This window comes from Eptatretus burgeri, chromosome 13 (assembly GCF_056783735.1).
Source record: "Eptatretus burgeri isolate ZD-2024b chromosome 13, Ebu_testis_v1, whole genome shotgun sequence".
Classification (NCBI taxonomy): Eukaryota; Metazoa; Chordata; class Myxini; order Myxiniformes; family Myxinidae; genus Eptatretus; species Eptatretus burgeri.
The window spans coordinates 86211-101210 of NC_140973.1; the positions used below are offsets into that span (position 1 = coordinate 86211).

The following is a 15000-nucleotide window of genomic DNA, read 5'->3' on the forward strand; positions in this document are numbered from 1 at the left end:
CCCCTTGGAAACAATATACGACATGAACTTTGGAATGTACGACATGAAATATCCCCTGCCAAGACCTTGACAGAGCTCTTGGATATTCTTTGTAACTCGTTAATTGCTCCAATTGTGCCATCAAATGGAACTATTTGACACAAGGTGCACTTGAAAGATGTGAAAATGGGAAGGGGGGGGGGCGGTGGGTGGGAAAGATTTAAGATAAAGAAAATTGATCCTAGGTTTTCTTATCGGACAGAAGGAAACTGAGCACTGGAGGCTTGTTTCCTGGGGTAGTGCTGCGTGGAGGCCGGAATGGTCTCTGCATGCCGACTGTAGCCGTTGCCAATAGTGTTGTCAAAGGTGGTGGGGAAGGAATGTGGTTCAGTAAACTTGGGTTTTTCTTGTAGCGTACCTAAAAAGCACACACGTCACTGTTTTAGGAAGTACAATTTTAGACACCATTATTCCAGTATTTTCACAAGTTCAATTATATTTAGTGATTTCTAAGTTACCATGTTGCCATGACAACACAACACAACACGACAATATTGGATGGCAATTATTGCTCACCATACCAGACAGAGGAGGGAAATCAACACTTCCATGAAGCTCAATTACAAGCCAATTGGGTTTTTAATGACAATCTGATGGCATTATAATTCACCCCAAAAGAGCTCGTTTTGAGGTAAGATTCAAAATCCTCAATACATCTGCCTTCAGCCTTCAGGCAGAAGTGAATCCACAACCTCTGGGATGTCAGTCCATTGTCTTCAATACATGATCATGATTAAACTTATTTTTGTGTATACAAAGTCAAGGCTCTGCTGAATCTGCTCTTCTTCTTCTGACTACATACTTGTCAAAGTGGACATCTCTCTGGCCGTTATTGGAGAACCACCTCAGGGTCAACGAGTCTGGCATTTCACTCAGGCCGACTGGTAGGGACTTCAAGCAGCCATCAAACTTCCTCTGATATCAACTCGTCCTGGGAATTCTTTCAGAGATTTGCTTTCTCCACATGCACAGGTTTATCCCATCTCGTCTTCAGTTGTCATAACCTTCCTCCCGCCCATGGTACACTGAAGCTTGTGGCGAGGCAGTTGTCTTGAAACAACTTGCCTTCGCCTCATGGAAGGCAAATCCAACTGGTCAATTTCAGTTCCTTCCACAAAGCTCGGAACAAGTGTGTGTCTAGCCTCAGGAGAGCCAGAAAACAACATCTTTCTAATCTCTAGTCTGAACTCTCAAACCTGTCTCCCCATTCCAAATCCTGGTGGCATCAAGTTAAGTCTGTTTCTGGTGTATGTTCCGCCTCAGGTCAGCTCAGGTCAAGTATGGGAGCAAGCGCCAGAGCAGCGTGTCGCTGCGTCCACTTTCCTCCGGTACTCCAGGGGCCTCCGTCTGGCCATCCCCCAGGCAGATGCCTGACGCATCCCCATCTCCTTGAGATGCCGATCAACCTGCTGCAACCATGAGGCACGTGGTTGGCCCATTGGCCTCCTCCACTCACGAGACTCCCTCGCTGAGAGAATCTGCTGAACAGGATCAGCATCAGAAAAACGAGCCGCATGTCCATACAGCCGCAGCTGACACTCACGGACTATGCAGGTAACAAATCTCATTTGAGTCTCTCTCGGCAACCGCTCGTTGTTCACAAAGTCTGACCTGCGATAACCAAGGTTTCTCCGAAGAGACCTGGTACTAAAGGAATTAAGTCTCCATCTCAGATCCCTGGTCAGAGTCCAAGTCTCACATCCATAGAGCAAGACTGGAAGCACCGAGGACCTGAAGACTCGGACTTTCGTCCTCCCGCACAGGTACCGGCTGTGCCACACCCCAAGATCCAGTGAATCCATGACTCCCCAGGCCCGACCCAGATGTCTATTGATCTTTGGCTCACAACATGCGTAGACATGAATATCACTGCCAAGGTAAGTGAATCTCTCCAGGACCTCAACATCCTCACCACAAACAGGCACAGACACCACAGCAGCATCCAAGATGTCATTGAAAGCCTGGATCTTAGTTTTGACCCAGAAAACCCGTAATCTTCAGCAACTGTTTTGCTTCCAGGTCCTTCTCTTTTCCCAGTGTTATAAATTGGAAGCTGTTGTTTTTCATATTTGATGGAACGTTGCTTTTTCTTTTCTATGACAGGTCGTGCCGATTCCAGCTTAGGACCATACACCTTTTGTTGGACAATGATGCCATTGACCCTGTGGCTTGTTCCTGCTCCTGTTGCAGTTTCCTCGAGGAAATCTATATTGTCCCAAACGAGAGCGGAATATATGTAGGGGTTAACACAATCAGGAAGTGGGACAGAATCATCTGAGGATGAGGCTATTTTCTGAAGGCTCAAGGCAGTGTCGTTTTCCTCGAACAGTATATGAAACCCCATGCCCTAGTTTGTTCATTATCTGGATGATTTCCCAGTTTCCTGTCAGTGTTTTCACTGCATTTGATAGCAAGATGTGCTTCGGTGGTTTCACACGACCACAGGTGACACTGTTTACCAGATCTTGGCCATATGAATCCACTAACAGTTGAATTTTCTGCGAGGCACTGTGATAGCTTGGTTCACCTGAAAGGACACACGTTATGAAGATTTGCAGAAGTTCTGGTAATCGGAAGCCACTCCAGTTCACCAAAGCGGGCGTGATAGGCCACACTTGATCCTGGCGGATCTCTTTTATGGAAGATCGAATTATTTGGCCAGCTTTGATAACGACAGAAGAATCACCAGATGTTACTGCTGTAAGGGTTTCTATCTTGTCCTTGAGCTTCTGGTTCTCTTTCACAAGTTCGTAGATTGTGAGAGTGTGAGGGAATACGAGTGTTTTCCCTTTCTCATCTTTACAGAAATGTAAAGTATCTGCAAATTCCTTTTCAATATTTTGTCTAATATGCTTCTTGGTGGATTCTTTGGTCATGGTGATCCCTGTGTTTGACATCACTTCAACGACGATTGCTGTGAGATCAATCATCTTTAATACACGAGGATTCGTGAATAAATCATCACGGATAAATGTGTAGAGCAATTCGTTCACATGTCTTTCAGCCTCGTTGTAAGGCAGTCTTCTTCGGCATAAGGAGACACATCAGTTGTTGCAGTTTCACCGCCTTTATTAGTGTACAAGCGGTAAAATGAGTGGAGGTAATGTGCCTCAGCGGCAACTAAGTCTCTTGACGCAACTGCTAAGATCTTCGGGTCGCTCTTTTGCATTGTGCACTCTCGTATTCTCTTATCGCATCGCAGCTCTGTGCACTGTACAATTGATTCTCTTGTTCTTGATGTTTTTTTTTATACTTTTCTCTTTCACAGAATATGCATTTTGCTTCGTAAACCCTTGCTGTTGAAGGCTTTGACCTGGGAAGATGTTTACTGCTACCAAATATTGTGGTTTCACCATCATCACGCCTTTCTCGATGTTTTTCTAAGAGCTGAAGGTCGCGTTTCAATGTAAAGCGTGACCGACACTGTCTATGGTAAACTATGTCAGGCACCTGTCCTTCTGATAGATTTTGAGCTTTCTCCAGCAATGGGGCATGCTGACGTACTCATGCAGCATTTAGCAATGTCTGCCATGATGAAACATCTTTTGGTGAAGTGAGCGGAGCTTGGGAATCTTCCTCTGGATAATGGATAACACAAAAAGGTTTAGATCATTTGCTTGGGGGCGAATCTGTTTGAAAAGAGGTCTGTGAGGGCCCTTCACCACTGTTAGAGGATTGCATGGCTATTATTCTTTATGCTTCATTGGGATACCTGAAATAAAGCAACAACTATCACTTGTTATAATGAAAACAAACGCAACTTATTGCATAAGTGCAGTCTCAAATTACTATATGAAGCAAAAAAGTGCATTGCAACAGTACAGATTTTTGCATTTCAAGCCTACAGACAGACTAAGGAATGAACGATTTTGAATATATGCTATAATATGATTAGATATGTTAGAAAAACACATAATCTATTTCTATCTACCACCAGTACAATATTTTTAAAATGTTCAGGGATAAGGCCACAACTCAAAATGATGGAGTGAATCATCACTTATACTCTAAACTGTAAGGAATTCCCTGTATAGATTACCAGACAAGTGATGGCAGAGTCCTGGTAGGCCTATTGAGTATCAAATTTCATCAATAGATGGATCAGCCACTGAATACTAACAACACCTATACTAAATATTCTTAAACATAACACAAGACACTAATATCACTTTTTCATTTTGATGTATTCCACTTGTTTTGCTGCATGACAAGGAAGGGTTTGATTACATCAAGTATGGTTTTAATGGAATTCTCATATATATGAAAACATATATATTTAGACAACAAAATCACTCCTTTAAGTGGACTATTTCCAAAGTTATGACACTTTTTGTATTTGCGGAATGTTGGATTTTACATTTTGAAAGAGTTTCAATTTACTTTATCTATTTCAAGTAGTGTATACAACATCATAGTAATGAAATATGCAGCTACATATGCATATTCTGCCATGTGGATTAAAATTTCTCAAATATTGAAAAACAACAGGAATTCAGCGTCGGTCATTTTGAATTTGGCTAATTAAACGCTTCAGCTACTCTGTTTTGCTTGCTATCATGCATTTCCACAACATAGAGGTCATAAGCTTTCCAATGATACCAAACACAACCAGGCACTAATTTGGTACCGACAAAGTGGTCGGCCTCATGGACTATTAATGTGAAAATGGAAATGTAATTTGAAAAAAAAAGAAGAAAATGTCAGGTTTCCTTTGAAGCATTGGACAGTCATTCAAAACCAAACCTCTGTCTGTTTGCACTTTATGGTGATTGGCTGACTTCGGTTAGCTGCAATGTGAATGGCTCCTAGCAAGATTGGATAATGCATTGTATTGGTTTATTAAAAGCTGATATTCAAAATCTGATGACATATTTGATGATTGGAACTCATGGCCAAAATTATGTCAAAATTGAGAGGGAAATCGGGAAAAATACAGAAAGATAGATTATGTTATAACCAGACATAATTTAAGAATAGGGGCAACACTCATGGGTGTTCACCTTGTCACGGCTGTTTAAGAAAACCACTAGTAGGCATGAATGATCTACAAAATATATAACGGAGAAGAAAGTATATACATCTGAATTTTTTTTAATACGATGAACAAACTTTGGTACATCACGGGTGATGAAGGTTGTGGTCAAGTTTCATCGAAATTGTGTGTGGTTTCAGAGAAGAAAGCAAATTCATATGTTGGGGGGCAACCCCCTATACACTCTCTTTGACCACAATGTTTTGGAATGTCGTGAACAAATTTTGGTACATCACTGGTGATGAAGGTTGTGGTCAAGTTTCATCAACACCGTGTGTGTGGTTTTGGAGAAGCAAGCAAATACATATTTTGGGGGTCACCCCCCCACCCCATTAGACCCCCATTTATTTTATGAAAAAAGTTTAGTACATCACAGGTGATGAAGGTTGTGGTCAAGTTTCATTGGAATTGTGTGTGCAGTTTCAGAGAAGAAGTTGCAAGTGTTTGTACATGGACGGACCATCCCATAAGTTCCCTTGGAACTATGTTCCAGGTGAGCTAAAAATCACACTTATTTCCCATGGGGAGTACTTGACATGTGCCATGTTTTAATTTTTCCCATGGAGCAGTTTCTGAGATATAGAGGTCCAAAGTTTTTCCTTTTCTCCAACATGGCTGCCACATCACATGACCTATGACGTCACAATTATCATTAAAACATTCTGCATGAGTAGGTGCACCTATTGTGAAAATTTTGTGTCAATCAATTAGGTGGCTGCAGAGAAAACAGAGAAAATTAGCACGGACGGATTACGTACATACATACATAGTCCGTTGGTGCCAATTACCTCCGCCACCGAAGGCGAAGGAGGTTGTTTTCACCCCTCTGTCTGTTCGTGTGCAGGATATCTCAAAAAGTTATGAATGGATCCGGATGAAATTTGGTGGGCAGGTTGGGTGTGTGACAAGGCCGAACTGATTATATTTTGGTGAAGATCTGGATCCGGATCCAATAATTTTTTAAGCGATTCTTCACCATTGAGATTGGGCCAAACTAACATATAGCACAATATCTCAAAAAGTTGTGGATGGATTCAGATGAAACTTGGACAGGTTGGGTGTGCGACAAGGATGAATTGATTATATTTTGGTGAAGATCCAAATCCGGATCTGGATATGAGAATGATTTAATTTTTAAGTGATTCTTCACCACTGCAATAGGGCCAAAAACGATATAGTGCTGGATAGCATGATATTTAAATAATTTATTGGGCCCGATATGTTCTCGTGGATCAGGCATTACGTGGCGGAGGTATGCGCTCTACCGAGTGCCCTTCTAGTTCTCTGTTTTTTTATGTACATACGAATGGCCAACCTCAAAACAATGCCGATGGTGACTTCGTCAGCAGAGGCATGAGAAAGTCATAGGTTGGCAACCATTGCTGCAGGCTTCATGGGCCGAATGGTCTCTGTGTTGAATATCCTTGGAAGGGATGTTGTCCGTTACATATTGTGAACTGTGTTGTCTGTCCGTGCGTTCATCTTTCTCCCGTTTATGGCGGTCTCTTCTGGCGCTGCATTGAAAATCTCAACATTCAATTTTGAAACTGAGAACAGGAATGAGTAATGTTGATGCCGTCTTATTTCACAACCAGGATATTTTGGTCTCTTTTAAGACAAATCCAACCTTTGCCGCCCTATGATTCACCACCATTTTGTGGTGGGCAGTTTAAGTAGCTCAGAGCTTTGGCTGTGAGCGAAACCAAGAGTGCAACACAATTGATCTCTTTGAGGTCAATTAAATATTATTTAAATTGATAGATTAACATAAACTTTTCCCATCACTTGGGATGGGTACTCCTCCTAGTCAGCATATAATGTAAGCAGGATCGATGCAAGTGCTGAAAATCTGTAGTTTTTATTTTGATCAAAATGTTCAAAAGAGGCTTTTACAGCAGAAGACAGTTATACTTTAATAAAAATCCTCAGACGAGAATTGTAGCCACCTACCTTCTCCTTCATAACAAAAGGTGCGTTTGGAGAGTTTGTCGTCTCGGGTATACAAGGGGGCAGCAAAGTAACACTTGGCTTTTCAGTGGTTGCTGTAGTGTTGGCAGTTTTAATTTGTTTCTGCAGATCACTTTGGAAAGATCCATGAGGCTTCTCAATGCTTAATAACTTAAACAGCTTGTCTGAGGCAGTTTGGATGAAGGCATCAACATCCTGAGGGGGGAGAAAGGGAAATGACAAGAGCAAATCCACTTTCAACATATAACAATGTCTTTATAATTTATGACAATAGTGATGTCAAATCCATTGTCAAGGCTTACAGTCAAAGGCTCCATATTTTGCTGATGTGACATCATCACAACAATCAATAGGAAAGTGATTCACAACAATAAACAAGGAGGACTCCCAATGTTTACCACATTAGCGTAATGACACACAAGTAGCTTTCCTGTTCGTTACCATTATAATCAGAGGCCAGCTATTTATTATGGAACACACAGAGTCCATGTGCTGAATTATGAAATAAAAATTAAGGAAAGAAAATGTGCAGGATATGAGAGAAAGGGAGGAAAAGGGAAATGAGTAAGAGGAAGTAAAGGAAGAGGTATTTACTTATCCCTCCCTATTCCATTCCTTCTACTTATTCATATCTACCACAATAATGTATTTGCCTGAGTTGAGGGTTTGAACAGAAACCATTGGTGAAATCTGGGGATAGATAATTTAAGGGATGTGCTCATGACATCCGGCAGCCAGAGCTTCAGATGACACAGTGAAAGGGGCAGTTGGAGATACAGAGACATGGGAAAAGCGGCCATTCAAGATCAAGATGTGGAGAGTGTTGAACTAAACAGTGATGCAGCCACAGCAATTATGCCTGAACTTCTGAGATCAGAGGAACCAAGTTTAGCTTTTGGAGTTCATTTGTCTGGCATCTGGAGCTCAACAGTTGTTGGTTGTTCGATAAAGTTTCTGTGTTCCTTTGTGACTGCCATTCCAGAGTTCCATATGACCTATGATGTCATAATTATCAATAAAACATTCAACATGAGTTCCGTTAGTCGCTCCTATGGTGAAAATTTTGTCTCAATCCGAGAAGTGGTTGTGGAGAAAAACACTAAAGTTCTGTGCGGACAAAAAACAAACATACAGACAAACGACAAACATGTTTTGGGTTGTTATCTTGCTGGAGGATGAACCCCTGACCAACTAGGCGGAGACCAGAGGGTATTGCATGGCGCTACAAAATGCTGTGATAGCCCTTTTGGTTCAGGGTACCAGTCACTCTGTGCAGGTCGCCGACTCTGGATCCAGTAAAAGAGCCCCAGATCATCACGGTCCCTCCTCCATGTTTGACAGTTGGTGTCACACACTGAGGAACCATCTTTTCGCCGACTCGACAGCGTACAAAAACCCTGCGTGATGAACCAAAGATTTCAAATTTTGATTCACCGGTCAATGAGACCTTCTTCCAGTTTTCAGTAGTCCAATGGCTGTGCTTCATGGCCCAGGCAAGCCTGTTTTTCTTATTTTGCCATCTTAGCAATGGCTTTCTTACTGCCACTCGACCTGTCAAACCTACAGCTTGAAGTCTTCTCTTCACAATTGAAACTGAGTCTTCTGTACTTCGACCAGTGTTAAGCTGTGCTTGAAGCTGCTGTCCTGTGAGCCGCCTATCACGCAAGCTGTTAACTCTCAGAAACTTGTCTTCTGATTGTGTTGTGGCTTTAGGTCTGCCAGACCTCTTCGTGTCAGAGTTTCCTCCAGTTTCCAAGTGCTTTTTGATGGTGTAAGAAACTGCACTCACTGACACCTTGGCTTCTTTGCAATTTCTCCAAAGGAAAGACCTACATTTTTATGGGTTATATATCAGCTACTGGTTGTACATCAGATCTTTTGCTATGTATGTACATATCTCAGCTCTTCAACCATTGGTTGGACGACTGACCTGACGTCACCCACAATTGTAACCTTAAGTACTTCCCCTAAAGTGCCCAGAGGTTCAGAAGTTCCAAAGACACCCCCCCCCCCCCGCCGAGGATCTAAAAGGCCCCAAAGTCCCAAAAGACCCCAAAGACCTAAAATACCTAAAAGATACCAAAAACACCAAAGACCTAAAAGATACCAACGACCGAAAAGACACCAAAGACCTAAAAGAAACCAAAGACCTAAAAGACCCAAAAGATCCGAAAGACCCAAAAGATCCGAAAGACCCAAAATATCCGAAAGACTCCAAAATATCGGAAAGACCCCAAAATGCCCCCAAAGACCCAGAATACGGAAAAGACCCAAAAGACCCTGAATATCCACAAGCACAAAAGACCTCACGGACCCAAAAGACCACGAAGAAACCAAAACACCCAAAAGACACCCGAGTACTGCAAAGACCCTGAGGACCCTGAAGATCTAAATACCCAAAGGACTCAGAGGACCCAAAAGCCCCCAAGGTCCCAAAAGACTCAGATGATACAAAAGACTCCGGGGACCCCGAATACTCAAAATACCTCGAGGACCCAAAAGACCCCAGGGGATACAAATTACCCAAAGACACAAAAGACCCTGAACACACAGGGCATCAAAAAGACCCTGAAGACCTAAAAGACCACGAGGACCCAAAATACCGAGAGAACCCAAAAGACACAACAGGACTATTTTACGGCATCCATTTAACGCAGTTATACGATTTTTTTTCATGCTTTCAACTGGCTATAACAATGGTGCATCACCACTGCTACCGAGGCTGCAGATTATAAAGAACCCAAAATACCTCGAGGACATTTATAATCGACTGATGTATTGGATGGCACAGTATCCTGTCATTACTAAATGAAGGATGAGCTACCATGTGTGGTAATCTTCATCCTGATGAAGCAGAAATTACAAGGAAGGAAGGAAGGAAGGAAGGAAGGAAAGAAGGAAGGAGCTCAGTCGCCAAATTGTTGACGGATATAAAATGAAGCATTTCATACTTGTCGGGTTGCAAACAGGATGCCCCAGAGGCATGCTCCTTTTCAATTAATACATTACCAGGGCATGTGTAACCAGAACATGCCCAACAGGGATGAAAAAACCCCGCTTCTTTCTATGAAGTAGGAATTACTCGGAATTGACGTCAATTCCGGTTAAACGTTTGATTCCTTTTGATTCCATGGTTGTAACAGAGTACAGTACTTTGGAATGGATTCTACCAACTACGATGAAGCACTTAAAAGCAAGCACTCCAATAAAACGGTTGATAAGGAACGGCTGTCTGGGTCATACTAAATACCGTCCAGAAACGTCCGGAGTATCAAACAATGTGCAAACAATGAACACTTTTGTATAAGTCGGAACTGCTGCTAACTTCAATTCCGCAGTTATAATTTTGAAATTCGGTTCAGGTTAAGAGATTCTCGAGCTTATTGCATTTAAAGGTCCCATGACACCCAAAAGTACTGAAATTGCATATATATATATATATATATATATATATATATATATATATATATATATATATATATATATATATATATATATATATATATATATATATATATATATATATATTGTTGCGGTCTTCGCGCCCGCCGGCGTGCTGACGGCCACGTAACTCGAATCGCGGCACGTCGCCCACCGGACGGACAATCCAGTCGTGACCCTCTCGGACTAACGCCGGGAACCAGTCACGGGTGGACCTTTCGGTCTCACCGCGATCGAGCCAATCAGCCCCCGCGTGGGATAGGGTTGCTCGCCAAATTCGACCTACCTAAGTACCCACGCGGAGGGTAGACCGGGCGATCGCACCTCGCCGCAGGTCGACTTCGGACACGGGCCACTTAAGCGACCCGTTCCGTACTATCAGAATAACCGAGCGGTGTTATCGTCGACCTCGACGGTTCGATTAATTATCGGGCGTATTCAGCCCACTACCAACCCTTTACGTGAAGCAAGATGAGGATTCAATGAAGGAAATGACGAAGCGAAGCGGGAAACAGTTCAACACAAAGCACATTTATTCGCGGCACACGGGAACACACATATACAATTCCACCAAATGCACACAGAAAAGACACAATGTAATTTACACAAAAAGCAAATGTAAAAGCGAAAACACAATGCAGAGCTAATACCGACTACCGAGCACACGGCAACACTTATACAATTCTACTTCACAGACGGCGCCGACAACACATACCCAAAACCAAGGAAAAGAATACCCTCAAGGATGAGGCGGGCCTGAGGCCGAGACCGGGTCGCGCCTACCCGTCTGGTGATGAGACGCGGAGCGGCGATGGCGCCTCAACTCCGCGGGCCTCGCGGACGGTGTCTGGTAGGGGGTGGGAAAGGGGCCCCCTTGGTCGCACTATCTCAGTGCGGGGGGAAACAGGAGGGGGTTGCTGATGCTCGGGGTATAGAGGATTTTTATTATCCCGCGACGAGCGTCTCCACCTCGGCCAGGTCGCGCTGTCGGCCTCCCTGGGGTGCAGCTCCCGACGCGAGCACCCCCTCGTCTGGTGTCGCTGCCTTTCCACAGCTCCGTCCCCTCCGTTCCGACTCCAACGCACACGACGACCAGCTCCTTCTTGCCAACTCCACCGCCCGCGAAGTCTTGACTCTGTTTCCGACTCTCCTACTCTCCTACTCTCCGCCTCTCGACTCTCCTACTCTCCGCCTCTGGACTCTCCTACTCTCCGCCTCTCGACTCTCCTGGACTGACGAACACGGTCCTTTTATCCCCCCGTAGCTTCGCCTTTGACCCCCTCCCTTTGACCTTTCACCTCGCTCCCCATTGGCCCGAGAAAAAGTGGGCGTGAAGGCTTTTTGATCCATAAATTTGCATATATCGATCGCCCTGGGGGCGGGGCCAATTCGCCCCTCGCTCACCGATTGGACGGCAAAAAGTGGGCGTGTGTCGTTTTTGATCCGTTTTTGAAGCACAAAATCCGTGATTTTGTACACGCTGTTCGGCGCGCGCCCTGCACGATTCCAACACCGGTACCCACAGCGGGGCAAGAACGGTGGCGATGCGACGGTTGCGAGGTGTGACGGGAAGGTCGTGGCGGTTGTGGTGAAGCGGCGTTGTGGTTGGTGGTTGATGTTGTGGTTGTGGTGGTAATCATGGCGGTTGGTCCAAAATAAAGATAGTAAAAGAAAAACGGCTATCCTGAAGAGTCGCAGCACGCATAAATGACATGTATTCCCACTAGACAACGGGTTTGGGCCTAACTACACATATACTTGCCGAGATACCTCACCTAAGGGACCTGAATGGTGGTTTGCGAATTTGGTAACCACAACAATATATATATATATATGTGTCCTATTGGAGTTTTTTTTTATCATGATTTCAGATCTGACAACGTTTTTTTCACAATACTCGTTCTGTAAAATGTAAAATTAAAAAAACAAACCTCTTCGGGAACGCCCCTAAAAATTCTGCCGAAATCTACTGAAACGGGTGTAACCCAAATGACGTCATATACAGGATGTCAAAGGCTGCACGTAAATTACTCGGGTTGGTGGTCTACGTGATTCTATTGGCTTCCTGTGTGTTTCCACATTTGATTGGTCGACTCAATCGCTTCGTTCATTTCTGCTTTAAAAAAAATCAAACATTTGGTTTTGAATAATGGATGACATGGACTTTGATTTGTCTGGTAGTGGCAGTGAGTGTGAGAGAAATGAACGATTTTGTTCTGAATCAGATGGAGAATTGTCGGATAACGTAGTCACAAGAGGTGAAGTTCAGGCAGCTGGAAATGAAATACGGCCTTACCAGTTCGAGCCCGAAACAGGACAAGCAGAGGAAAATGGCGATGAAATTCCCGGCGTTCATGATGATCGGGAGGACATCGAAGGAAGACTTGGCAATAACAACTGGTTAGCCAAAATCCTATTCGTAATTCAATAATGTAAATTCGACTTGCATACCGCTCGATATCAGAAATAATTTTGTGAGGTGACGTGACCAGCACAGCGCAGCGGACATGTTGCACCACGGCGAATTAATTGTAAGCAAGGCCAGCCCATCTCATGGGCCGTATCTCTCCGCGCATAAAACGAAGCAATGTCGCTGTCCGGATACGATGAAAACTTGTGTGCAGAACACATCTTGCGACACAATTGTCTAGAGTATACCAATAAATCTGACGTTCTGTTGCATTTTTATTTATTTTATTCCTACTGTCGTCATGTAGCACAAGTAGAAAATAATGAAGAAAAGAGAATAATAAAAGACAAGTCTGGAGACGGCGATGATTCACGAGCAATGTACACGGTTCGCCTTTTTCATTTTTTGACCTTCGAGGGGACGCCACAGGCAAACTGGCGGGAATCGGGAAAAACGTAAACGATGACAGCTGTAGTACTCGAAGAGCACTACTTGCATACCAACTTTCATTCGAAACAGTTGAAAACCCAAGGAGCTCGATGCCTAATTTATTGATTTTTTGACATTTTCTAAGTTCGTGGCCTTGTGACCTTGACACGAAAATGAAAAATCGAGCTCCGTGGGGCTATGCAGGTGCCATTGGGCTAACCAAATACCGAAACTCCTGCCAGATTCGACAAACCCCCTCAGAGAAGATGTAACTTGAAACCGACTACCTCCTAAAAACACGTTTTTTTGGGCGTGGCTCCGCCCATAATGGGCGCAGCACACCCATTCTCCAGAAAACACAACAAGATCATGATACAAACCTCGCACCCTAATTTTATCAAGATCGGATCAAAACCCACGGAGCTATGCTCGGGACAGACAGACAGACAGACACACACCCATAACGAACATAGTGGTCACTTACTGACTCTTGAACCAAAAGGTACAGCACGTCAGATTTATCAGACTAGTCAGACGGACGACGGATTTATCGGACTAGTCTAGACTCTAGAGTTGACAAGTAACTTGTATTAGCATGCACACAATGTATAAGTCAATGCATAAGAGTCCTGAGGCTATGAGGCCGTGTAATAGGACAGATAAATTTGTCTTTCATAGTTGTGCCAACATATTTTTCCCTGTTCATTTATTACAGCATTTTGGCTAAACGTTAATGAATAGCAAGCCAATGGAAGCAGTACCTTCACTTTAGAATAAACCCAAGTATGACGAGTGCAGCCATACCTGGCTTGCATGTATGTGGAATTGTACCTATCCCAGCAGGCTGGTTTCAACGAATAATTCAATAAGCTGCAAAATGTGGGTGCAGGTTTTTCACATTGTTTGATTTTAAAATTATCTCCTTGCACCTTGAAATGATGGAATATTAATCTTTGGTATTTTACTTGTATGTCCCTTTAAGTTTCTTTATTAATGGAAAGGTTCAAGTCACATTTTATATTTTCTGGACATGGTATATCCCTTTGTTGTGCATACATGTATTGGATTTGTACACGACTATGACAAGGTAGTAAAGGGATAAATAATTGCCTCGTGATTGTTGTGCATACACGGCTCAGAAGCAGAATTTCTTTTCCGCGAAACAATCACAGGAATTAAGACAATCAGTGAGATAGCAAACACATGTGTTCAATGCATTTTTACGTACTTTATACGGCGCGTGACATCTAATCAATCCACTCTGTACGAGTCGCGTTCTGGAGATGACGTGAACGGTCACGTGACCTGCGGTTCGCTGAAGTCCACTTTTTTTGAGGGGCGAGGCATAGCAAGTTGTGAAAAGCACTAGATATGTTCGAAATATTGGTCTGATTATCCAATTTTTGATTTTAAAAAAGAAACATGGGTGATTTCTTCACTCGGAAGGTCAAGTTAACATATAAATAAACAGAAAGTTTTGAGTGTCATGGGACCTTTAAACTGTCATGCTTATAAACATCCATAAACACCATGTACCCAGAGATGCCCGGAATGTCATGCAATGTCCGAATTGAGCAAATTAACATTTTTTTTTTAGCAGGCAGAACTCGTGTTCAGGTCAATTAAGAAGGCTAAAATTTTTAAACTTGGCTCAGATGGAAGATATTCTAGAGATTATAGC

General features: G+C 43.2%; 1 protein-coding gene across 7 annotated transcripts in view; it reads right to left on the minus strand.

Moving 5' to 3' along the window:
• The window catches only part of BRCA2 (BRCA2 DNA repair associated), a 265664-nt gene that overhangs the window by 850 nt on the left and 249814 nt on the right, over nucleotides 1–15000 (minus strand). For all 7 annotated transcript variants that reach the window (XM_085850729.1, XM_085850730.1, XM_085850728.1 and 4 more), the window contains 2 exons: nucleotides 7022–7234; nucleotides 1–397 (listed from right to left, as the gene is read on the minus strand). The exon at nucleotides 1–397 is cut by the window's left edge and continues 850 nt beyond it. In XM_085850729.1, the coding sequence (XP_085706855.1) occupies nucleotides 221–397; nucleotides 7022–7234 (390 nt within the window). In that variant the 3' untranslated portion in view covers nucleotides 1–220. The remainder of the gene's footprint in view (nucleotides 398–7021; nucleotides 7235–15000) is intronic.